We start from the raw sequence: 26394 nt of genomic DNA, 5'->3' as shown, positions 1-26394 counted from the left end.
TCGCAAATATAGCTACTCGAAACGACTCCAGATTTTGAAAATACCAACACTCGAGTACAGACGCAATTCTTCAAAATTCTGAACGGCCTTGACGATACAACAACGACTGAAGGATTTTTTACAATCAACGAAAGAGACACAAGAAGAAACCCTTTCAAGGTTGTGATCAAGAAGACCAGAACTACAACTAGACAAAATTTCTTTAAAGTTGCAGCCATCAACGATTTGAACTCGTGGCTCTTTTTCCTTCCCCCCCCCCCCCACCTCACTCAAACATGAATTTTAAGGTGTAACGAGGGGTTTTACGAGGTTAATTATGAAAATTAAATATGTTTGTCATAGCCTAATGAGTCGGCGTGTCAATTTTCATGACAATCGGACAAAATGATTAGTAATTTCAATTATAAAAATTAGCAGGTGGGGGGGAAAGGAAAAAGAGCCGAAATCGTTACCCGAAACAGTAATATCAAGCGAGAGTGTACACGTTTTCAAATCAAGACTAGAAAAACTATGGGCGTCTGAAATATATATGACGCATCGTTTATGGAATGACGAAATGGACGTCAAGAAAGAGCTGGTCGACAGAGGCCTGGGAGGCCTACAGATCAGAAGTTAACCTGTGAACCTGTGGAAACTACATTTTCCAACCTGTTGCTGCCGAACACCTCTGCGGACACGGAACTGACTCCGACGACTTCTTGAAACACCTCTGCCGGAAATTTATTCTAGAAACTGATGACAAAAGTCTGGAACCTTTCTTAGGCGACGGCTGTCGTTAGCCGTCCAGATCGGCTATGTAGCCATTGTGACAATCAATTGAAAGCGCGAAAGACGCCTATATCGCATACACCTAAACGTTACCGTTGACGCCATCCTAACACTTATTTCCGCTTTAATTACCACCAACAATATTACGACTATGATCAGAATATACCGATTAAAACGAACCAAGACTGAATTTCAAAGACTTTTTTATTATTTGATTACAGTTAAATTTTAATCGAATCTGCTTTTTGTTCTAATTCAAGGTTAAAAGTCAATTAAAATGAACAAGAAATAAAAAGAGCGTATATACCGCACAGTTTACAGTTGAAGCAGTAAAGCGAAGGGTGTGTGTCAACTAGTTGCCTCAAGGATGCATCCAGCGTTCCCGCGCTGAATCGCTAGGTCTAGCTTTTGTTTGAAAAATTTAAAAGCTAGTTTCTCACCCGTTAAGACTGTTATTCGCCTTGCAAGTTCTTTCAAGAAAACTGCAGTAGACCTACCAGCGCCACCCAGTGTTTCCATGGCAACGGGTTCAAAAATTACAGTGGAAGGGAGGTCTGAATAGTGGTTTCTTTTGCGGACTTCGGCCTCGGAAGCTGCATTGGCACCCGGAAGAACTCCCAATCGCAGATTAGAGTTTGCCAAACGACTTATACATGTGAAATCCCTTATACAAGGTGCGTCCTCGCTGCCATGGCATTAGTTAAACTAATAGAATGTCTCAGAAACGTTAATATGATGATATAATCATGATGCAATTTTAGCGCGAAGTTTATTTTTGCAAACTTATGGTTGGTTGAGTTTTTATTTTCTATTGGGTTAGGATTTTTTAATGATCGATGATCGTTTTTTAAAATTTCAATACTTCTGAGCCTGATGATGCACTAATATGCAAAAACGTTCGTAATTTAAATGTTTAAATTCCCTCTTAAGCAAAATACATATTCGAAGTGTCGCGGTTGCCTTTTTGTCGGCAAGATATGTGTTTTTTTTTGTTCTGAAAAATTGCATGGCAGGCAAATCATTGTTGAAGCACAAAGTTTTTTAAATTGTGCTCTTGAAATAAGGCGAAAATGAAATTCTGCGAAAAGCGCAACCATGTTCCATTGGTCCTATGTCAGTTCAAATGCTGTTTTGAAAATTAGAGTGCAGCTTCAACGCTATTTCTTGTTCTCAAGGTCAGAATTATTTCAAAAATTTAAGACTCCGATAAATTCCTTAAAAGCTATAGAAATGACTTTTGCTGGGCCCTGTTCATAGCTAGTCACAAAACAGAGGTCATTGATAGATAGTCACAAAACAGAGTCATTGCTAGTCACGAAACAAGTCATTGCTAGGCACAAAACAGGTCATTGCTTGAAAACTGTCGTTCTTAAGAGTAATGAACGAATTAATTTTTTTTCATGGCTGAATCTTGACAATTGAATCCCCGGATAGAAAGAGTTGCACACTTTTAGGGATTGCAAAGCTTTTTTTAGTTTTGAAGTAAAGCCAGTTAATATTTCAGAAATGACAGATGACTGAGGTCGTAGATTTGCCAGACAATGTCTGGGAAATGATATTACGTTTGCTAGATGGGGTTTCGCTTATAAACCTGTCTCTTGCTTCGGCTTATTACAGTAGTCTGATCGAAGAATGTGTTGACTGGAAAGATAAATTTCAATCAATACCCGGTCGTTTTGTAGAAGCGGTTACGCATGTTTCTGCCGACGTTCCATTGAAAGGAAGAGATCCGAATTTCTATAAAAAATTTTGCTTTCATTTTTCGGCTCTGTGCAATATAGATTCTTTGGGCAGATCTTATAATCAAAGCTTCTTCAAACTCAATTTTCCTACAATTTCTGCGACAATAATATGTTGCGGGTTTCTAATTGTTGGATGTATAGATGGTTCAGTTGGAATTTTTGAACCTAAAGTAACCTTTTCTGCTATACAAATCAAGAACAATGGTATTTTTTCCAATAATTAACTGTAATGGCTGTTTCGGAGCTATGAATTAAATGGTTATGGAAACAAATAAAGATTTGTATAGCAGAACAAAAACAGCTTTAGTCTCTTCATAAAGTGAAATGGGTCGCGAGACTGCATAGCGGGCCAATTACAGCTTTACACTGTTACTGTCGCTCCATTTTTCGCAAGTTTCCTTCGACGTTGATTTCTGCTGGAAAAGATGCTTGCCTGAAGTTCACGCGGTATGACAAAACTTATCTGCAAGTTGATGACCCATGGGCTCTACCGCTGTCTAGTGAAATAACAGCCTCGACTAAAGATGGCCGTCGGATTTTAATAGGCCAAGAAAATGGGGATGTGCGACTTCTAACTATTCGATTAGATCCATCCGAGCTGGACGAAGGGAAGCAAAAATGTACAGCCAGTGTATCTGCTTTATACACAGACACTCGAAGGAGAAGCGTAAATGCTGTAGCTTTGTCAAATGCAACTGTTGCTGTTCAAGTTAAAGGTAGGTTTTGATTCAAAGTTATCGCCGAAGAAATTAAGTTTAAGCATCGAACACTGTTATATATTTAAAAGTGGGCTTCACTATCTCTCACTGCTTAAGTTTTTTCAAAGTTATTTTTTGCATGTTTTACTAAAGAAAACGTTTAAGCTATATCGTATTTTGCAATGTTTAAGATTTTTTTTTCGATTTTCCAGTTTGGTGATTTAAAAAAAAATTTCAAAAAGTTTGAATTACAAAACAATTCACAAAATGTGAAATTTTGAACCCTGTGGTTGGGTGTTGTCAGAGTACTCTCAAGGATTGCGAGTTTCGCCTCCAAATATGACTGCTCAAATCCTTTAGTTTTGAGATGTGACGTTTTTGTGATTTTTTTTATTTCAGAAAACGTAGTTATTTTTTTTCCAAAATTTGAACTTCCCAGCCCTGTAGTTGGTAGCTGTCAGTGTATAATCTACAAAAATCACTGATCAAACCTTTGTAGTTTTTCTGTTATGACGTTTTTTCAGAAAATTTTCAGTAAACATAAGTTTAAAGTTTTTTTTTCAAAAGGTGAAATTCCTAACCCTTTATTTGGGGGCTGTCAGAGTACTCTCAGGGGGTGCAAATCTTGCCTCCAAATTTGACATTGTAGTTTTCGAGTTACGAAGTTTTTAGTGGTTTTTCAAACAAAATTTGAAAATCAAACGCTGTACTTGGGAACTGAGAGAGTACTCTCAGGAGTTGCAAATCTTTCGTCCAAAGCGACTGCTCAATTGCTTTCAGTTTCCGAGATTTAACGTTTTTATGTCATTGTAAATTTTTTCAAAGAATTCAAATTAAAGGAAAAATTTCACAACATGTTATGGTTTTTCAAAATTTGAATTTCAAAACTTGAAAAAAAAAATTACCAACACTGTAATCAGGTGCTTTCAGAGTACACCAAAAGATGCAGATGATATTTCCAATTTATGCAGTTTTTTTATAAGTTAATAAAAAATCGAAATGCCTGAGGTGCGTTTCACACTAGTTGAATTTAACTGCGGTTTGCTGTCCAAAAACAAAAACCTAAATGGTCAGAAAAAACGTGATTGACGGTTATTTTTAAAATAGAGTACATTTTTTGGATTTTCCAGCGGAATAGAAAAGTTGATCCTGTTTTTTTTTGCTTGCGATTAGCAGGCAATATCAAATTGGAATGTTGACTATGTTTTGGGTTTACTACTAGTTTAACAAAATCAGTTGAATCACTTGCTCAATCAGCTGACATGCTCAATTTCATGGAAATTCAGGTTTATTTACTGTGTGGGTACTATTTATTACAGCATAGTTTTAGGGTGACTTTTTGTAACAAAAAGTTTTTTGTCTCAACTGGTGTATGCTCAAAGATTGTCGGCCTTGTTTCCGCTTCGTAAGTTTTGTTGAGTTGCTAATTTGAATTTAAAATGTCTTGCTTGGCATGTTTACCTAGAATTTCTGTTTGATGAAACAGTAATAGGCTTAATAAAAATGTATGGTATTGGGTTTTAATTTCTTTTTTTTGCGATGCATTGCAAAATTTTATCACTTTATGCAAAAAAAAAAAGTTTCTCAAAAGCTGATTTTCTGGGCGTTTTTTTCTCAAATTTACGAATTTTACGGAAAAATATGCTCCCATATCGGGACTTTGGGTTCAATACAAAGAACGGGTTGTGGGAAGAGCCTCTATTTAACCGACTACGCCCAAGTTTTTTGACACAACAAACTATGGAAAAGTCAGTTTTTATTATTTGACCGTTTTCTCGAGAACTACCTTGCTAAACTTGGGTTTTTGGGTTCAATCGTAATTACATTTAGGGTGCATTACATCTGCAAAACATGTCTAAAACCAGTTTTTTTTCTAAACGAAAAGCTGATTCTCGGATATGTCAACTATCTGATTTGTTGACCGTTTTTTGGACTTTTCTCGATAACTATCCGGCCAAATCTAATATCATAGGTTTAATCGACACAACAGATTTTTGAAAGCTTACCTTTATTTTTGCTACGCGAGGTTTCGTTTAGAAAAAAATTTTGAAGTTTTTTTTAATTAACTCGAAAAATACAGTGCCAAAGATCAAATATTTTATAATTGGTTACTTTCAATACTGCAATTTGTCAAAACTTGAACCACGTATGTTGGCACGTCGTTTCACATGTCTGCGCTCTACTGACGTCTATGGTATCAACTACTAGTTTTGTTTCAGATAACTACCAATTTTCAAATGCGCTGGTTCTAATGATTGGCGTAAAGAAACTAATTTTATCTGATCGTTTTAATTGCGTCTGTTTAAGTGCCAAAAATCAGCTTTTCTTTGCATTTTTTTTAATCCTTGCGATAGCAAGGGTATTGCAATCGAGTACTAGACTTTTTCTCATGTAAATAACTTTGTTCACAGAATGGTCTAAATTAGAAACAGGTTATTTAAATTCAGTTCACAATGATTTCAAATTTTTGTGCGTCTCTGGCTTATTTGGTCTAGAGTTAAGGAATACGCCCGGGACAGCAAAGGTCCTGGGTTCGACTTTGACTGGACCTGTTTTTGTTCAAACGGGAATTGTTCCGTATCAAAAAACTTGTGGGCTTATTGTTTTTCTGCTTATGTTCTGTCGGCGTAGTTGCCACATCGTATAATTTTTAGCTGTACCTAATTTACATTGTAGTTGCTTAGTATTTGGATTTTTTCTGCTGTTCGTAATTTTACTAGCGTTGACTTCGTATTTTTTCTCTTTTTTTTCTCATAAAAACTTTGTTGAGCCGAAATGATATCGGTTTTCATTTTGTCGGCTTAGTGACCTAATTTTGAGTTGCTTCAAGGGAAAAATGATTTTTAAGCTCCCCTCTGGTTCGCACAGTGCTAAACATCCTAAAATAAATTGTGTGTTTTCATGACAAAATTTTTTTCGGCCTTTGTTTTTTCTTTTTTCCGATTGATAGATTTCGGCCTATTTTATATCGGGTTAATGGCCTCATATTGAACCTTTCGACGAGCGGAAAACCTGTATGTGCGTTTGTGTTTTCAGGGTGAGGGGGACTTGATAAATTCTTATTAGTCTTAACAGTTTAGTTTTTTTCGGCTTTTTTGTATTTTTCCCTTCGTTTTCGGATTAATAGGTTTCGGCAAATTTTTTATCGGTTTAGTGGCCTCATATTGTTTACTCTGACGAGCAGTTAAAGTTTTTGTGTGTTTTGAGGGCGAGGCGGACTTGAACATTTTATAAGTTTTAAGTCTTCTGGATGTTTTTTTTGGCTTAAAGTTTTTCCTGTTCTGCTAAAGTATCTTTGCCTTTGTTACCGCTTGGTAAACTTTCTTCCGATGCTTTTTTCTTTTTCTATTATCTTTGTATCTTTTGTTTCAAAAATAGATTTATTAATTTTGATTGATTGTTATTAAAGGTTTTCTTTTTTTCCGACCTTGCGGCTTTCTAGTTGTATCGCAAGTAGTGCGAAGCTCAGTTTCAACTATGTCCATTTTTGTTAGCTTCTGAAAGTTTTGCAGCTTTTACCTACACTTTTTTGCGCCCTTAAGTCATGCGTTTTCCCTTTCACCGTAAGGTCTGTTGTTCGAGTCCCGGTCGGACGTTGTTTTTTCCATATGTATGGAATTGAAAGTTTTTTCCAAAAATTGATTTGTCAGATTTCCGATTGTCTGCTCATTTTATGTCAGCTTAAGTTCAGATTTTTTTCATTATTTTTGACAGTCTTCCTGTTATTTTGTCCTTTTACCAACTCGGATTTTGAATAAGTTTTTTTTCGATTAAAGTGGTTTCAACTTGTTGTATTGGCTTAGTCAACTTGTTTTGTGTCGTTTGAAGGTCAAAATTTGATAAATATATAAACAAAAGTCATTCAAGAAGGTTGCGGTGTAGAAGTTTCAAGTTTATACGCTTAAGATTAGCAGGCGTTATCAAATCGGAATGTAGACTTTTTTCAGGTTAACAACTTGCTTAACAGAATCACCTGGTATCTTGGAATTCAAATATTTTAGAGTCTGCGGCCTACCTAATCTGAAGGCGAGGAATACGCATACGCCTAGGTTTGAGTCTAACCAGGCCAGGACCAATTTTTCGGAAGCGAAAACCATTCCGTTTTAAAAAATTGTCGGCCTAATAATTGTTCGCTTAGAAAGAATTGATGAAAGTAGTTCAGAATCTTCTGTGGGTCGTGATGATTTTTTCAGGTGAGTCCTAATTTTTGTCGAGGCTCAAATTTAAGTTTTTGTGGTTTGATTTTTGATTGCTTTTTAAGTTCAGTTCATTTTTTGTTTAAATTAAATGAATGCAAACTCAACTATTGAACAGTAAAGGCCACAAAACACGGTCGACTTCTAGCTTAGAAGGTGGAATTTAATTTTGAAATTCGCAGTAAAATAAAAAAAATACCATTGATCCAATTTTCTCAAATTAGGTTATTTGCTATGAAAAAGTGTCAATCATAAAATGTTCCATTAAATCAAATCATTTTAAGGCAATCTATTTTTTCCTTCGATTTTCGAAGGTTGAGATTTTTAATTAAGTACAAGTCAGTATTTTTTAGCTGCGTTCGTTGACTATGTTCATGATTTGTCGACTGATTAGACATATCTTCACTTTTTGCTGTATGAAATTTAACTTGTAGTTTTATTTATTAGTGTTTTGATTTATTACTGCTAGTTGTTAATTTACTAATCTTGACTTCGTCTATTTTCCCTTGTTTTTTTTTCGCTTAAAAACTTTATTCGGTCCAATTGATTTCGGCTTATGTTTTATCCGCTTAGCGGCCTAATTTCGGGTCGTTTCAAGTCAAACGTTATTTAATGCTCTTCTCTGGATCGCGCAAAATGCTAAATAGAATAGAACTTATAGTTTTCGGTTTATGGAATTTTATTTCGGTTCTACGGGAATTTAACCAAGTTTTGTCGGCTGCTGCAGCTCGATGATCTTTTATTTTCCTTCGATTGTTTTTCTGGTCGTGCTTTGGCAAATAGAAGGACATTCCAGCCAATTTTTTGAAGTTTAATGATGCTATTATGTGGTATCAGAACTCGCGCGACGCTCTGCTTCGCCTCTTTTTAAAACCCTAGTGACCAGTTTCTTACGATGTTTTTTGCCGGCTCAATGTGCATTTACCTACATACTGTCGACTTAGCGACCACTCGGTAAATGATACTTAGTTTATTTAATGCTGACGGTTGCTTCTCGACGGTAAAAAACTCTTTTCAGAATGATTTTCTTCGACATTGATTTCCGTCTCATTTTCTATTCGCTAGCTTGCTTCGCCTCTGTGTTACACGTGCAATTAGCATAACATAGACTCTTTTCATACTCATACGAAAAGTTTGTTTACCCTTCCGATAAACAAAGGTATTGCAATCGTGCCTAATCAAAAAAACACCGCTTGTTTTTTTTGTTCCGTTGCTGGTTTTGCGTTCTTTTGTTTGGGCATGTTTTTTTTCTCAATTATCATTATTCATTTTGGTAGATTTAGTTGTATCGCCAGTGGTGCGAAGCTCAGCTTCGCCTCTGAGTTTTCATCTTGGTTGTAAATTTAATGACTACGATTTTTTAAAAAGTTTTTAATTGTTTTCAATGCTTATTCGACTAAGTTTCTTAATTACTCCTTTTTATGCCTTAAAGTGCGAAACATTTCAACAACGTAACGATGATTTGAACAGCACGGAAGCCAGTTTTGCTGATTTTAAAAAAAATTTTAGATAGCACTCTGCTCGTTCTTCATGTGGACTTTAAAGATGTGCCTCCTCGCCTTGTTCTGGTGCACTCATTTTCCAATTTTTTTCTACACCCAAGTCTATACCTGGAGCTGGATTTCATCAATGGATCAGAAGTTGACGCTTTAAGCATTCAAGGTTCGTTATTTCAATAGAATGGTGTATTTCCTATGATGATTTTAAAGCATGACTCATTCCATTGAAGTATTTCATTTGAGTCGCTTTATTACATTCACTTTCCATTTGGTGGTTTGATTCAGAAACTTGCTGCTCTAGTTTTTATTCCAAGAGATCTTTTGCTCTGATAATGCATATAACTAGTTTCCAAGTTTTTAAATGTTTACCCTTATAAAAAAGTGTTTACTCTGTTTTTACACAAGCCAGATTACAGTGCTTGCCCTTGTAAAAAGTGTTTACTCTGTTTTACACAAGTCAGCTTACTAGAGTTACATTAAATCTGGTTGCTTTTTTTCGAAAAATTTCGGACAAGTGACATGTTTAAGAAACTCAAAAATTATCCGTGTTATTAAGTCTGAGTTGAAAAGGTCAATTTAATCGACTATTTTCAACCAAAATTTGGACATATGTCCAATGACGTTGTGAAATTTTTGCTTTATTTCAGAAGTCCTCGATCGTGTACGCGTTGATTAACATTGCGAGCTCAGTTGTCAAGAAAATTGCTAGTTGTCAATGAAATAATTTCAAACCAGTTTAAGTAAAAAAAATTACAAGCAATTTTAGCCCAGTAAAAAATAAATTTGAAAAGAAAATATAGACATTTGCGATGAAAGTGTCATGAATTTTGTATCACTAAAGGCAAGTTAGGTCAATTCATGATACATAACTGAAGACAAGTTTGTATCACTAAAGGCAAGTCATGAAAGTTAAATGCGAATCATTGAAAATTTTTGAAAATGATAGAAAATATTATTTAGTCTTTCTGGAAATATTTTAATTACTTTTCGACACTATTAACCACAAATTTAATGTTGCAAAAACTAATTTGCAATTTAATGTTGCAAATTAAATAATCAACAGATAGACTATAGTTTTTGAAGGGTTTTTGGGTTGAAATTGTTGAATCTTGGAGTCATTGCTCTTGTACTGAATAAAAAAACGAGTCTGAATACCTTAAGTTTGAGACCTTTTGCTTACAAGGTATGCAATTTTTAGCCAACGTTCGTTTAAAATACGACCCGTATCGCTTGCTGGTGTTTAATTAAGGAATTTAATGCTGAATAATGTCGTCAATGATCCTCGCGCATACAATGTTGATAAATTGAAATGATTTTAAAATAATTTGATTAAATGTTTGGCTCATTAAGTAATTCAATTGACTGCAATGTTCATCAAAAGACTGAGAAGGCGATCGGGGGTGTCAAACGCGTAGTGGCATTCGGCCCTATCTTCATCTGCCTCGACGTCAGTAACAAACTATTTATGATGACAGTTCAGAACTTGAAAGATTTCGTATTGGGGCAAAAGAAGCTGGACAAAAGGATGCTTGAAATTGAATCTGCAGTGTACTTGGATTTCAAAAGCATGTGTTTCGGATACACAACAGGAGGATTCGTGTTGATACTCACGGAGATGAATGATGGCAATAAAGTGCATACGTCCATTTTTCAGAAATCATGAAGCGTGAACGTACTATTTAACATCCACGTGCAGTTGAGCAGTATGGTCAAACGACTGCACCAGTGCTTTTAATAATCCTTCGCTACTAACAGCTTGAAACGTCATCAAAATAACTGAAATTGTCAATTCGTAACTTGACTGATTTTTCACCTCATTCTGTCTTCTCTCGTCTTTCCCATCTCAAACGAAAAAAAACTTTTTCTCGATTTATTAACAAGGCTGTGCTCTAAAACTTAACAATTTAATCCCTTTTTTAAAAAGTTTGTTCAGATACTTGTGAAATTTAGATAATGGCTTCACCTAACTTGAAATATTTATTTTGCTCTAATTGAGTTTTATCCAATTTGTTTTCTGCACAATTTCAAGTCTTTAGATTTCGAAAACAACCATATCAGCACTGTTCGAATCTCCGTTATTTGTGACAGCTCTTTGGTTCACATTCGAATCAAAAGTGTCAGCTAGTCGGTCCTCGAATACGACTCGAGGGTTGTGATTATTGAAAGGTCCTATCTGAATGTGGTCTTCACTGTGGTTCGAATGCCGGTAGCGAACTTCATTGTGTGCGCCCTCTCCGCTGCCACTCATCTCGGTAAGACTCAAAATGTCGTCGTCGTCATCCTCGTCCTCTAAAGCGATGAATGGTATCGGGTTTGAGTTTCGGTGTCTGTCGAATTTCATGTAGATGAGATAAGCGATAAGAAGGATGCCGACGCCAGTCAAAACTACTATGATCGTGCCTTTAGTTATAGAACTTGTACCATGTGATGGCGAGGGCTCAAATGTTTCAACTGTGGTTATCGGAAGAGTAGTATTGATGGTAGTTGTTGTAGTTGTGGCAGTTGTTGTAGTTGTGGCAGTTGTTGTAGGCTTAGTGATGGTGTTTGTAAGGCTAGTGGCGACGGTGGTTGTAAGTTCTGTGGTGCCTTCAGCCACAGTGGTTGACGTACTGCTCGTTTGGTTAGTAGTCGAGGTGGGTGCAGTACCTGCCACTAAAGAGAAGAAAATCAGAATCCCTAGGTAGAAACGTGTCTGCATCATTCTGAATAATTAACAATGGCTAGTTGCGCCCAAAACCATTAGTATTGAATAAAAGTGTAACAATTAACAAACAATAGTCTCGGTGTCATATGGGTGAGATTGAGCTTTGTTGATCTAGTTCATAGTTGGCATTAAATAACTATATTGCTTATTTCTTACATCTATAACAAAATGTTGGACAATATGAAATAACCCACTGAAGGTCATATTCGAGAAAAATAAAACTACGAGTAGTTAGTTACACAGGTCAATTTCAACCAGATGTTCAGTTGAAGGTAGAAAGTTCAAGCTTGACACGTTTCGTAATTGGCTTCGTTATGGCGTTCGGCGTAGTAATGGCGTTTCTTTTGGTAACATTGACATCATTAGTAAAGAAACATTGGTCGAGGATCTCAAAGCTTAGTCAGATTGATTGAAAGAAAACGAGAAATGCTGAGCGTCAATTTTGAAAAACTAGGCATTTTAATTGAAAAACGACAATTGAAGTTTACTTTCAAATTGATCTGCTGTTTTGGAAATAAAATTATTATTTTTTGATACATCTCAACCGATGTTGAAATAAAGAGATCTCATACTACCCGTTTGTTTATTTTCAGTCATTAAATTCCACAAATTTTTCCATTAATTACGAAGCCGGTCTTGTTAGAACAGAATTACTTAGATAGTCAAGTAGTCCGGATGCATGCATGTAAAATGGTCACACCTAGACTTTTCTCGCATAAAAATCAAGTTATATCCCGCCAAGATTACAACCAAATAACAAGGGTGGACAGTTGGCGAATCATGAAAAATTATTAGCTTCATCTCACCGTTTTTATAAAATGGTTACACACTTTCTCAGTCTATACTTTCGTCAGCCAACAGACATATTTTGAGCATTTTGAATACACGTTCTTTTGGAATTTTGGCTTTTTTTGAACTCCCAACCGCCCCATATATTTCAATTCTGAAAATTTATTTTAATACAGTGCTGATTTAAATTAACCGGACAAAACGCGTTAAACTTGAAATTTAAAACCCGTTTTTCTCAAATCGGGTTGAGTTTAGGTTGCCTAAAATTTTAACAGAATTAATATGGTGTAATTTGTTTTGCGAAATTCGGGCCCGAAATTTTACCGCAAAAATGGATCATTTTGGCTTTTCTTAGTTAATCAAAAACTACGCCAAAAATACCCAGTCGATCACAGACATAATTATATCAAAGGGAGCCTCTTACCTAGCCCAAAAAACTTTATGAAAGGTATTCTCTCCAAAAGAAATTTGGAAATTGTTTAAAAATTGTTTTTAAATAAAAAGTTGGTATTTTATATAGTAAAAATGACCTTTTTTGTCTATCAAACAAAAATAAATTAATGTATACAATATTTTGGAGAAAACACCCTTCATAAAGTTTGTTGGGCTAGGTAAGAGGCTCCATTTGATATAATTATGTCTGTGATCGACTGGGTATTTTTGGCGTAGTTTTTGATTAACTAAAAAAGCCAAAATGACCCTTTTTTGGGGTAAAATTTCGGGCCCGAATTTCGCAAAACAAACTTCACCATATTAATTCTGCTAAAATTTAAGGCAAATTTTGTCTCAATAAGTTTTCACCTAAACTCAACCCAATTTGAGAAAAACGGATTTTAAATTTCAAAATTAACGCGTTTTGTCCGGTTAATTTAAATCAGCACTGTACTGTTGTAATGCAATGAAATATTGCATAATGAGCAAATTCAGATTTGTTCTTCATAACTCTTAAATTAAAATTACACATTTAGTCGTAACAGGATGCAGATATTTCATAAAAATGGGTAATTTGCAATGAGAGGTAAAGTGGAAAAGAGCCGGAATTGTTTTTTTACGTTGGCTGTAAAAATACAATTCTTATTTGGTATGATTTGTTTTGGCCCTACTCTCTTTTTTATCATGATTCAATTTTCACGGCCTACGTAACTTTCGATGGGGGGGGGATTGTTTGAGCCATTCTTTTTTCTCGAAAACTTCCCTCCGAAAACTGGGATTAAGATTCATTTGAAAAACAGGCTATGGGAATTTTCGTGCATAAGCGTCTATTTTCAATTTTTAGCAGGGAGGAAACAGCTCTGGAATTTGGAAAATTTCAAATGTATCATATTGACTGGGCATTAGCGTAGAACTCAGTTTTAAAGCTATAATACTTTTTGGCTCAAAATTTTGCTCATTTTGCACTCTTGGTTTAATGAGCAAAGTACGCAAGATATTGTGTACGAGTGTAAATTAAATGTATAACACCGTGTAGGGAAAAATTCAGGTCAATATTTTTACGAGTTCTTATAGTAGACTTTACAGGGCAGAATTCAGGTCCTTTTTTTACAAGCTCTCAAGTTACCGTTTTGACTTTTGCTACCTTTTGCCATCTTTTTGTTGCATGCTGTGAGGTCTTGCATCCAAGCTATTTATCTGAATATTTTGTTTGAATCTTTGAGTTTTTCAAAGGGCAAATATTCCGTTTCAAAATTGTCGGCCTATTATTTGTCTGCTGATGTTTTGTCGGCTTAGTTTCCTAATCGGAGAATTGTTTTTTGTTGATGTTACAATATAGTTGTTTGTATTTTTTTCCTGCTGTTTGTAGTTTTAATAACCTTGGCTTTGTTTATTTTTTTAAAATCGCTTGAACAATATATTCTGCCCAAAAGATTTCGGCGGACATATACCTTAGGAACTTGTGTTCTACAAATTCCCTGATGTTTTGCTCTAACGCTAATAACACTTGCGAGAGCAATTGTCTTGTAAGCGGGAACTAGACTTTTTTCCTGTAAACAATTTTTCTTTCAAATCTCTAAGAAATTGAAGTTGCTTTGTTTGAACTTCGAGACTCCTTCACACATGACGAAAGGTAACGCGGTTGCCTTTGCATCTTAAGCTCTTGACTCAGGTACTGAATGGAACTCGTTTCTTTCAGTATGTATGAAAATGAATATATGGACTTGTTTGTCTGCTCAAGTTTTGTCGGCTTAGTTGTCACATCACGGATGCTGTTTGCTGTGTTTCTTGACTGTTTTTAAATTATTTTCGTTTTTTTTCCAACAATTTTTTTTTCGATTTTGGTATTTCAGTCTCATTTTCTATTCGCTGGCTCCGCTTCACCTCTTTCTTCAATTTTATGGAAATCAGTTTTCCCCAAGTTGCTATGAATGTTAAACGCCGCCTATGATTGAAAAATCGTGCTACTTAGTGAAATTGACTTGCTCAGTGATAAGAATTCAATGGCTAAGCATAAACTGCCAGCTTTATAACCGCTTCGTGAGTTTTGTTTCAAAGCTAATTTTTTCATTCAGTTGTTTTACTTGGCCTTCTCGAAATCAAGCTTTTTGAAAATAAATAGTGTTGATCATGAAAACTTGATAGATCTTTTCTTTCGAGATTAAAAAAATGACTCGGCTTCCAAATAATTTCCTGTTGATTCAACCAGCTTGCCATGTTGTATTTGTGATGTATTGCTTGTAGTCAGGCAAAAAGGCAAGCTATTTAATTTGATTCACTCATTGTTAGAAGCTAGATATATTGCCCTATACTTCATGTGGAGAAATTTTGTGGAGGAATGTTTTTCGTGAACAATTTAATTTTCTTTAAGCATAACTAATTTCTTTAACGTTAAGCGGCATTAAAGATATTCAGGACTTCGCCCTTGTACGGACATTCTTTTTATTCCGACCAATAAAAAATTGTGAAGATTTTTGTCTTCGGATGTCTTTTTGTTTTTCACGTGAAAGCAGGTACCATGAAAAATTATCGGAATGGTTCGAGTAATATATCGTAAAACCGTTTCAGTCGTAATTTGAACGAAACTAAAAAAGTTTCCAAACAATTCTCAGTGTCAAAAAACTGGTTTGAAATGTTTGGTCGAGTTTTAAGCGAATACAATGAAGTGAGTGAGCAGGCTTATTTTGTTTTCCAAGATAATCAGATACCGAAAATCATGATCGGAATGTGTTGAGTGATATATCGTCGTTAAGCCTTTCAGTCGTTATTCGAAAAACATTAAACATTTCACGAAAAGTTTTACCAGTGTCGAGAAAAGCCGGTGTGAGATTTTTGTTCTCATTTAGAACGAATAAAATAAAATGTGTTCTATGCGTTTGATCACTTCTTCTATCAAAAAACTCACAAAATAAAGACTTTTGAAGTTCCTTATGAAGAGTAAAAAAACACGACCTAAGTTTCTTATTGAATTTTTTATGAAAGGTAACTTTCTTTGCTACTAGCACAGAAATCGTCTATTCCTATTTAAACTGAAAGTGGCATTTACAATTTTCACCCTGATTTAATTACAGCTTTTCCGGAGACTATAATTAAGTATTTATCTGCAAACATTTTATGCATATAAAAATTGCAATTTTTTTCTGTCAAAGGTGCGATTGGTTATTTCAGTCAACCTTTCTTTTTATTGTTCCGACTTTCGAAGAAAGCGCGGAATATTATGCGTAGGTTGGCTGTTTTTATTCAGTCAATTTTGACTTTTAACTAAGTATTTTTGACGGAACTTTTTATACCATCTGATGGATATTGTTTTCCTGAGCTCAATTTTAAAAAGATATTTCACCTGCGATTGTTTTTTGTTAAGTTAAGGGAGTATGAATTTTGCCAATTTGGGATAAGTAACGCGCGATAAGTGTTTCTGATTTCTCGTTTCCTCCAAGTACTGCAAATAATAAAGTAATCTTGGCTAAAAAAAAAGCTTCAAGTACATTGAGAAGAATCTCAAGACTTAAAAACCTCTATTTTTTTATGCCAAACATTTCTGTTTAAAGTGGTAGATTAATGGGTTTCTCCAAATACTACAATTAATACAAAACTCTTGGCTAAAAAAAGCTTCAATGTATTGAGAAGAATCCATTTACTTCTTTCTACCTTCTAAGCGAGAAATGTTGCTTAAGATGTAATGATTGGCCTGTGAATGGGTAATTTTATTCCGGCCATCTTTGAAAAGAAACTCATTGGCTGTTGTTTTTTTGATAATTTTTTGACCGCAATTCACCCTCCTATCAATGCCGTTGAAAACTGGTATGAAAAGATTGATAGGCTTTCCAAATGTTTTTTTTTGCTTTTAACTTTTGTTTTAATCGGTCTCTAATGGTATAGGCCGTGTAATAAAGAGATTGCCTCTCCCCTTAATGTATTATAGAATGAAGAAGCATTCGGAGTATTTTTACTTAAGTGCTCATCTGCTCTCAATTTACCTAGCTTCATTTTTGTGAAGCGAAAAGGAATCTTTCCCCACTTTGTTTTTAATTTCATTTATTCTGCTCTAAATACCACGCGACGGTAACTGGGGTGCTTCAAAGGTTGCAACCTAACTTTATAGCACCCTAGGATTGGCTGGTCTTTGCAGTTTCATTCCCCAGTGCTGTTGTATAATTTCAAAGTTCAGTTCCAATTGCGCCCTCTACAACTCTGAAAGTAATACCCAGTAGCATTTTGTCACTTTCTTTTTTATTCTTATGTATTCTCAACGAAGAAGAGAAGCGAGAGAAACAGGAAGTTAAGCTATGGAGTTCATTAGGCTAATTTGGTGTTACCTTTCGGTGCAAATTAAAAACACTCGAATGAAAGACTATTGGCATTGTTGTTTAAATCTGGCCATTTAGAGAGAATTAAATTAGGAATTCCGCTCGCCCTTCCATGAGTCCCTGTGCGTAACAACAATATTTAAATTGCGGGCTATATTTCGCTACTCATGTTTGCGCACTGTCAATATACCGAAATTATTCCCACTTTTCTCCCCTTAATATCCATTGTGGAAATTATAGTCCCAAGTATATAACACATCAAATCAAGCGAGAAGTTCTCCTGTTTGTTTTCTTACCAACAGAGCTGGTATAGTCGACAAAGTGAGACTTGCTCGTAGTTTGGCAAAATTGACCTCCTTCCCAATAGCTTTTCCTCGCAGTGAATCACTGGTTGGCCTAATTTTTAGACATTCTCATTCAAAAACAGTATTATCTTATTATCTTGATTTTTAATCCATGTACTCGAATTCAGGGTTATTTATTGAATATTCTTCAATTCTCCGAATCAAAAGATTTTTGAGGTAAGTCTAGATAGTCTAAAATGTAGCAGCCACACTCACAATGTCTGTGTACCGTGTTTTGAATTGCTTGCTATTGAGCCCTTGTGGTCGTGATTCTTCCAAAAGGAAATTTCAAAAAATTGTGTCGAGAAAAAGTAATTTTTTCAGACTGGAAATTTCGAACTGAAATTCCTATCTACTTGTTTTATAATTTTAAAAGTATATACCTGATCGTTATGGTTTATTCATAAAGTCAGTCCTACCTCACTAATTAAATTACAAAAAATATGGGAAAAATAACAGAGTTTATATTACAGCACAAAAATATGCGTGGTCAGAACATTGTGCTAACAGGCTGTCAAGGCTCTATAAAGGCATGATATATCCGGAAATACATCTGGCTCGTAATCTTTCAAATCGAAACTTTTTTCCTATAAATGTTTGCCTGTTCCCAGTGTTTTTCTGTCTCCTAGTAGATAAAGGTGTCTATTTGTCGCTTTTTACACAGACGATATAAGTGGTTACCGGTTCATTTTAAATCTTATCAAAGGCGTTCTTTTTATCCTACTTTAATTGTTATTACTTTCAATCCATTGAAAAATTGCTCCGAGTAAGACTTGCTGGTGACTAAAACGGAATTTTTAACAATGATCGAGTGAACCAAGTCACAATAACAATTTTCAATTCAGTTTAAAAGTTAGAAGTTGCAGTTGACATAGAAAACATATTTTTGCTCTAGTTTCATTGTTTTTCTGCCTGTCAAGACTTGAAATTTAGTTCAAATATTTGTTCAGAGAGCAACGTCTGTTTTTTTGCGTTTGCATGCACTGTCGGTGGTTCTCTCAGTTACGGAGTCGCTACCAGCTATCCACAGTTCCTATTATAGCGTAAAAAATATATTATGAATGGAAATTAGCTTTCAATTTTTTTAGCACCACTTGTACTTTATTTTATTCGATACGAGATCTGCGCACTTAAGTAAGTTATCGTTATTTAGATTTAATCATTGATGAGAGTATAATTATTTGTCAACAATCAACAACATATATCACCTGGTTTGTTTTTTTTCAGACCCCCTGCATGTGAAAGTAGATGTTGTGTTGCGCATGACTGTGTAAGTGTAGTACATCGGCGTTACTTTGGTATCATAAATATTCTGTTATTGCTAGATAAATCATAAATGCAATTAATTCCAATGAGTAGTTGCCAGCAATTATTAGGGCAATCATTTTCAAGTTCTTGAAGAGACATTTCAATGATAGATACAAACGTATCAAAACCTGTTAATAACGGAATCTATTTGATTTAGTTCTTATCTTTTTTAAAAGCAACGACGCTGCAAAATTGAATCGATATGATTCTTACTTTTTAGCCCTGCACGGATTGAATGTTAGTTAACCAAGTACGCTATTACTATGACTTCCTCTGCAACTAATTATTACTACACACGAAACTACTTCTACTTGGACACCACACCTCTCCTCGTTGTCTTGTGTCTGACACTGTGGACGGGGTTTGACGTGGTGGAGGGACGCGTAGCGGATAGGAACTGCCAGTCTGGATTCTACTATGACCCCTTTGCGGCAGTATGCCAGAGATGCTCGGCATGTCCGCCTGGCCAGGAGCCCCGCGAGGTAAAAGCAAGTTCAATAATGGTACAAGGTACAACTATGATTGCTGAGTTCCAAAATTGTATATCGGTCGCTGAAGATATTTTAACGAGCTCTTAAGGAGTTTTCAGTTTTTTTTGGGTGCTTCTATGATGTGTGGTTTCTTGGAAATAACGGGGTCATTTAAGATTAAGACACCTAGAGCTCTCCATTTGTTCAATAATTACGAGTTTGCCATTTAGAAAGATGTCACTATATATTTTCAAACAAATTTCATGTTTCGATATTTCCTAAAACCTCCCAACTCTCCATTTTATGGTGGAACCTTAAAAAACGCCAAAAGTGAGGTTAGATGACAAATAAGTTAGCCCAATTATGGTTGTTTAATCGGAAAACAAGTTGAAGCGAGCAAATTTATTGGTATAAACAATTTATTAACAAGGGTAGCCAGTTGCTGTGCAAGTGACACAGAATGTTCCGACCATATTCATAAAAACAACAAATAAAAATTCTTCAAAGTATAAAGTTCTTCAAATTGGTGTCGTTTTTTTGCGCGTGGTGTAAAGCTAAAACTATATACCTACGTAGAATTTCAGTTATTAGGCATAATCGACAGCAGTTGTCTTCAAAAACAAGAAAAACAAACAAACAACATGAAAAAAAAATCGAATTTCTGCTTCTACATTATTTTTTAATTTTAAAAAAATTCTTGCCAGGGAAGTGCTAAATATAGCTTTCAAAACTAGTTTCTGTTTATTTTAAAACCTAAATGACCAATTTAACAAGTTATCATCCTTTTATTTGGCCGAAATTATACGAAAACCTAAAATTTCAAACCGGTTTTTCTCGACACTGGGAATTTTGTTTGGAAATTTTTTTTGGGTAGTTCGAATGACGATTGAAAGGGTTTCAGTATGATATATCACTCATCCCAGTCCGATGATTCTTTGTGTTATCTGATTTTGCATTCAAAAAAACTAAAATACACCCGAAAACAAAGTTCCTCCCCATTTTCGTGAGTTTTTAGAATAGTTTATGCACAAATTAGTTTTCAAAATTTTTTTATGCGAAATTTATGCGGGGCCTGTCTATCATAGTTGCTTCTTCAAGCGACCACTTTTTCATAGTAGTACAATTTTTTGCGTAGTATTGAACTTAGCTGTGGGCTTTTTTCAGGGACCCATTATGACACTTGTATGTACCCCCCCCCCCCACAATTTTAACTCGGAAGAGAAACCACTGAACCGAATGCTTTAAAAAGAAATTGGAGTTGGCTTCTGATATTACCCTTTCCATGTGGTGTTTACTACATCCCCCCCTACACTCGGGCGGATCTAGGATTTTCGACCATTTTTGTCGACAGTTTTTTTTATTAGGTCGACCAAATTAGTTTTCCGAGCGCTCCCAGAACACTATGAAGACCCTATTTTGACAAATTTTCTGCGCCGCAGGTAAATGTTTGAAATCACCGATCAGAAATACCTTTTTGAAATTTTTTGGACTTTTTGTTGACCAAAAATTCCTGCTTTTTCGGCGAGCGCTACCCTTCAAAATTAGTATGCATTGGCGCCTTTAGAAACATTTTAGGGTTGGTCGCCGAAATTGTCATCAAATAACTCCAAAAGGGGGACCCTTTGGTTGACAAAGGATTAAATCCCTGAAGAGAGGGAGTTTTCTTTGATGGTTCCCACAAAGTTTTAACATATTTAAAGGTTTTTCTCTGGATTCCAGAGTAGTACAAACACCAAATAGTGCGCCAATCCAGTGGATTGTTTGGAATCGTAATGGATAGCGAGTCTGAAGCTATTTTAAATTTGTTGGGTCTTGTTTCAGCGTTGCTCAGGCTACACTACTTCACAGACAGAATGCAGCACTTGTCCGATGGGCACCTACAGTGGGGAGTGGAGCAAAGAGGGTTGCAAGAGGAAAAAGAAGTGTGTCCACCTCGGGTTTCCTACTCTTTCCATAGGAAACACCACCCACGACGCCGTCTGCGACACCAAGTGTCTGCCAGGGTCAGTAGGAGCAGTCACTTGTTTGAACCATTCCCAAATTTGTTTTCCCTTGGGCAATGATTGGTTACTGCCAGGCGAGAATTGGCAACGAGTGCTAATTAGTGACACTTAGCTAACCCTTTCCTTTTTTAGCATGCTTTCTACTTGGCTTGTAGTTTCGAGGACATAAGAGACAAAAGTATTGGCTTGTTGATGTTTATAAACGGGGTCTTGGTTTGCAGATGTTTGGCACATATGTTTCAAGGCTGATGAGTTTTTCATGGAAACCAATTATCTAAAGGGAAGGTCTCGCTTTGTGTGTGACCTTTAGTGACCCTTTGTTTCCGTCTACTCCCTCGCCACCAATAATACCAGACTTGAGAGCAGACTGCGGGCGTCAGACTAATATATTAGGAAGACATTAATTGCTCAAATTGGGTTCATACTCCGTCTTCAGGGTCTTCTTCAGACTAAGTCGGTTCCTGATGTCAAGATGGTATTAAGAGTTGATTGAAATTGAAGTTTTCTGGGAGAGAAAGATCTCAAATGGCGTGAGAATTAAATTACATTTTTCAATCAATTTACCACCTCAGTTGCCCCGTATAGCTTTTCTAATCAAATTTCTTCCGTCACCCTCACATGCGATGTCAAATGTAGCAAATCTTCATCGTCCCTTAGGAGTAAAAAGGCTTCTGTGGGTTTAATTTTCAAAAGGAAGCTTGAATTTTTCTTGTTCTTTCCAAATTGTTCCTGCTTTGATTGTGCCGGTGTAAAACATGCTAAATTGTTTATATACATCTCTATAAGCCACAGATGTCTCCTTAAAAATGAAATTCAATGACTGATCAAAGTTTAAGCTGATTCAGATTGCATGTAACGATAATAAAGAATTTGAAATTATTCCATATTTTGACTTCTTGATGCGCATCAATTTTATTCGGTCTGCTGAACAAGTACTCTTAATTTATTTTCATTTTTGTTTCCTAGTTAGTGCTGCAGACTGATTTTTTCCTCTTTTTATGGCCCTGCCTTTTGGTTTGCAGCTAACTGAAAACTTTAGGGTCTCAAAGGGTGGGGGCAATTTAATGAATATTCATGTGTCGGTTTTTTTGATGTCCGTAGCAATGCTAAATGAGGTTCAGAAGGTGTTTTCGCCTTCTGGTTGTTTTATCGTATCAAAGAAACATATAGAAATATTATGTGGTCAAACATAAAAGTACCTGACGGTGACTTTTGCTGATCATGGTTTTGGACTCTGCTTGTGATTCAAAAACAGTTGTGAGACAGTATAATCCATTGCGACACCTGCTTTTTTATTTTTGACACGTGGAATTTATTACATGTGTCTCTATCTGCGGTTTAATTCTAGTTGATCCATGTGTGTCTGACAGAACTAATAAATTGAAAAGTGATTTTGAATTGTCACAAAAACTTGTATGTAACTGTCATAATATCAGAATTAAATGTGTCTGTGTCTGCTTTCGACTGTTCATTCTTAGATGGCATGTTAGTGTTGCTACTATTCTAAGCGGTGCCTGCAGATATTTTACTTACTCGCAGTTGAAATAGCTTCAGTTTTGACTCATAGTTTGGGTATATTAATAGCTATTATGCGTATTGATTTCGTAGAAATGTTAATGAAAATCTTTAAGATAGCCGATTTGGGTTTTCATTGGTCTCAAAATAAACTTGTGGTAATGGTATAAGCTGAGCAAACCATTCACTTTCGTGGATTGGTATGTACTTTTACCACTATACGGTACATATATTGTCATATTGTTTCTGGGGGATTATTCTGTATGCCTGCTTCAAATCCACTGTTTAGACTACGGGCGCGCCTCGGTATTAGGTTTGCTGGAATTAAACAAGATTATACTAAATTGAAAGGACCGCAAATAGCTTGTGTGGTATGACAAGACTTGACAGCCTGATATGTACTGAAGCTGAACAGTTGGTTAAATTGATTTTTCATGGTGCTCAAGTAGTGCTTCGATTCCTTATCCAGATATAGCACAATTTCAAGCTGAAGAATTAGCCACATAAATTAATCTTTCTTTTTGGTGGTCACAATGATGTTTGTAAAAGTGTTCTCTAAAGGTTTATTGACCTTTAGATGAACTTGATATTTCACACATCAACGCTAGACAAGATTACTTGTATCAGGATGACGCTCTGAATGCCCCGACTGCCCTTAAACGCAGAGTTCGACTTACAGAGTGATCAAAGTTTCAACAAACATAGATTTTTTTTTTCAATTTTTTGAAAATCATCCCCACGCGCTATTTCAAGTGCAAAGTGATATATTTAGCCGGTGCCGCTACATTTTGGTCAGAGACATATCAGCCAATTTGAAATTAAGACATTGCGGCGTAAAAATGCAAGACCGTTCGACCAGAGACATTTCAGTCAAAACTGGCAAGCACCGAACGTTTGCTCCGCTGCGCTTACATTTGGCACGAGAGGAATGCTGCGCGTGAATTAGTGCTTGTCGCTAATCCAGAATATTTCAGAGATGTCGAAACTGAAAATGGCTGAAATGACTCAATTTTATATAGGCTCAAAAATCTGGCATATTTTCTTAGAATAGTCTCAATATATTTTTGTCTGAAATGTCTCCGTCTCTGTTGCTTTCAAGTTCCTGTAAACGAGGTATTTTTTTAAGGTTGTATGGTTTCAGTTATGATTTCTGAGACTCGACTTCCGTAATGTTCCTGTAGATTTATTTTCGAAGCCGCCTTTTTTCTAGTTTTCGTGTTTGTGAATTGCAGCATCTCTCATTAAATAATTGAAGGATTTTTTTTGATATATTTTTGTCGGTTGCGGCAATTGGGAAATGTTTAACTGGGTCGATTGTGGTATCCTTTTTCTTAAACTTTTTAAGTTTCCTTAAAATGTAGTTGGAGCGTTCATGGCTTTGCCTTGAAATACGAGCAGTCTTGTTGAGGTATAGCGACAAAAGGTATTATTTCCGCAATAAGCTTAAAAAAAGTTTGAAAGAAAAACGAAAAAAAAAATAACCCGTCTCTTTTTGTCGTAAGCTAATTGATCATTTAGAAAAAAAAATTGAATGCAATCTTGAATTTCTCTTAATAGACAATTTAAATAATCTCTCCCCCACTAAAATAAACGGAAAATTCAAGCCGTCAGGCCTGCATGTACTATGCTCAAATCTAATTGGCTAAAAAATATTTCGTTGAACGAAGTGAACAATCTCCCTCCTAAATTGATTTAAGGGGATATTTATCACTTGGTCCGAAAGCGTGTGCGAGTTATCAATATAAAGACATTGCGAGATATCATAAGTGCCGGCTTTGCTTTAAATTACTAGTTTTTTTGTAGTAAAGTAGAATCTGGGAAGCCCTTTGTCAGAAAAATACTCCGGAAGAATTCAGACATTTTGACAATGACTTTCAAAACTATCTTAGAGTCATTATAGTTTTCAAATTTTATTATTGCTCCGACCCTTAAAAATGGGGAGGAACTTTGTATTCGGGAGTTTTCAGTTTTTTTTTCCAACTTGGGTACCACAAATAATCATCGGGTAGGGTCGAGTAATACATCATATTAAAGCCTTTTCAGTCGTGATTCGAACGTCAATCAAATATTGAAAATTTTTTCTCAGTGTCGAGAAAAACCGAGTCGAAATTTATGATTTTTTACTGTAATTTCGAGCAAGCAGGTGTATAATTGGCGTATATTGTAAAAGAATATTAAGCTTATTTAGTCAAGCCCCGAAAACTCAAATTTTCTCGAGTTGAATTAGTTTTTGAAGTTTTTAGCGCCATTTTGGGATTCAAAAAATCAAAAAAAAATCAGCAAAAAAATTTTTTTTAATTCAAATTAGTTTTTAACATTTTTTTTTCTAGTCCTTTGTCGACTAAAACTTGCCAATTTTACGCAGAGTGTCGAAGATGCCTAAATTTTAGGCTTTCGTCCAATCTTTTTATCGAAGCACGCACAAAAAAAAAACATTCAAGTTTTATTCAAGAATATGGTCAGAACGCTCTGTGCACTTGCATAGCATCAGCTAAACTTTTTATGTAATGAAAATTGTTTATAGGTAATATCGATGATTTTCGAAAGTGGTACAGAAGTTGTGTTGGTTTTTAATGCTCCAATTTTTTGACATTTCCACATTTGCTCCGCTTGGCATACAAAAATTTCTGGGTGATGAAAATGATCCGAAATATTCAGTTAATTTTAAGTGAAAAGAGTTCAAATTTACTAGACTAGGTAAGTGTAATTTTCCTGAGAGTTTCATAAGCTACTCGGTGCCTTGTTGTTGCTATCATTATGCTTCAAATTCGAGTGTGGCTTCGAAAGGCAAGTCAAAATAGCGAAATGCAGATGATCAATTAGAGAAATAATTGGAGTGAAATTGGAGGTGTTTCAAGTGTGCTGGTGATATGGATGTGGTTCTTTGTATTATTAATGACTTTGCGCTTCCCCTTTCAACTGGAAAATGGTATTCCCAAGAAATAGCTTCTTGCTATGCCACAAATAGGCGGTTACCTTTTCCCTATTTTGTTTAGGTACGCTCAGATAAACTTAAATAGGAGATTTTCTGCTCTGATTAAAGCCGAGCAAATATTGGCGGTAACAATGCTGTAACGCCATCTCTTCTTTCCTAATTGTGGGTTGTTTTGACGCAGTTTTGACGGATTATCTAAGTCCCACCTCTTCTCAAAAAGTAGCTGAGAGTTTGGTTAAAGTAGCATGCCTGTGGTGGTTTCGTTTCGTCTTATCCCAGTCTTACTTGAGCTGTGTGGCTTAGCGCTAGATTAGCCTAGATGAAAGGACGCTAATCAATGCAAATCTATGCAGAAACTCCGCACTTAATCAATATACCTTCTGTCCTATCTCAATTTGCGCCAAGTGTTTAGCAGGGTTGGGGTATGGTAACTATGGTATACCGAGACAGCCTGCTGCCATCCTCCTTTGTTCTAGGGGTATAATCTGTTTATTGAATGTGGGGCTCTATTAAGGAAACGGAACAGGATATTTTGGCTCCGCGTCGAGTAGGCTGAGATTTCTCCTCCGAAATCCGGTCAATTAGACGCAATTAAACCGCCTACTAGCAGGGCAAATTTGAGGCTTGAAATTGTTTGCTTAATCTGGAGGAAAAAGTTGCCATGCTTGATCTCAACTTTTTTTG

The 26394-nt window shown here is 35.7% G+C and overlaps 3 protein-coding genes across 8 annotated transcripts in view; all 3 read left to right on the top strand.

Moving 5' to 3' along the window:
• The window catches only part of LOC134842663 (116 kDa U5 small nuclear ribonucleoprotein component-like), a 410937-nt gene that overhangs the window by 17683 nt on the left and 366860 nt on the right, over nt 1-26394 (top strand). The gene's annotated exons all lie outside the window — the stretch shown is intronic.
• On the top strand, nt 2277-12010 carry LOC134842458 (uncharacterized). 5 transcript variants are annotated; one of them, XR_010162504.1, is made up of 5 exons: nt 2277-2680; nt 2798-3226; nt 8914-9066; nt 9551-9564; nt 10285-12010. XR_010162504.1 is itself a non-coding variant. In XM_063858806.1 (5 exons), the coding sequence occupies exons 1-5, from the start codon at nt 2282-2284 to the stop codon at nt 10564-10566; spliced, it is 1248 nt and encodes a 415-aa protein (XP_063714876.1). In that variant the 5' UTR covers nt 2277-2281; the 3' UTR covers nt 10567-12004. The 5 variants fall into 5 exon arrangements, 2 of the variants coding, with proteins under 2 accessions (XP_063714876.1, XP_063714875.1); XR_010162502.1 differs by having other exon boundaries at nt 2812-3226; nt 10285-12009; XR_010162503.1 differs by having other exon boundaries at nt 2801-3226; nt 10285-12009.
• The window catches only part of LOC134842664 (uncharacterized), a 47857-nt gene continuing 38343 nt past the window's right edge, over nt 16881-26394 (top strand). Inside the window, exons 1-4 of one of the 2 annotated variants that reach the window (XM_063859109.1) lie at nt 18269-18613; nt 18707-18749; nt 19008-19269; nt 21079-21260. In XM_063859109.1, coding sequence (XP_063715179.1) covers nt 19051-19269; nt 21079-21260 — 401 coding nt within the window. In that variant the 5' untranslated portion in view covers nt 18269-18613; nt 18707-18749; nt 19008-19050. Of the gene's footprint in view, nt 17657-18268; nt 18614-18706; nt 18750-19007; nt 19270-21078; nt 21261-26394 lie in introns of those variants that run through there. The other variant, XM_063859110.1, reaches the window with a different exon arrangement.

The sequence above is a fragment of the Symsagittifera roscoffensis genome, chromosome 3 (assembly GCF_963678635.1).
Source record: "Symsagittifera roscoffensis chromosome 3, txSymRosc1.1, whole genome shotgun sequence".
Lineage (NCBI taxonomy): Eukaryota > Metazoa > Xenacoelomorpha > Acoela > Convolutidae > Symsagittifera > Symsagittifera roscoffensis.
This window is presented reverse-complemented; position numbering and strand designations above follow the sequence as displayed.

What these genes read in the sequence shown, in the direction of transcription:
- LOC134842458 (XM_063858805.1), top strand. Translation starts at nt 2,282, where the DNA reads ATGACTGAGGTCGTAGATTTGCCAGACAATGTCTGGGAAATGATATTA. An exon ending in TTGGAATTTTTGAACCTAAA is followed by an intron (nt 2,681 to 2,817) that starts GTAACCTTTTCT and finishes AAACAGCTTTAG; the next exon opens with TCTCTTCATAAAGTGAAATG. An exon ending in TGTTGCTGTTCAAGTTAAAG is followed by an intron (nt 3,227 to 8,913) that starts GTAGGTTTTGAT and finishes AAAAAATTTTAG; the next exon opens with ATAGCACTCTGCTCGTTCTT.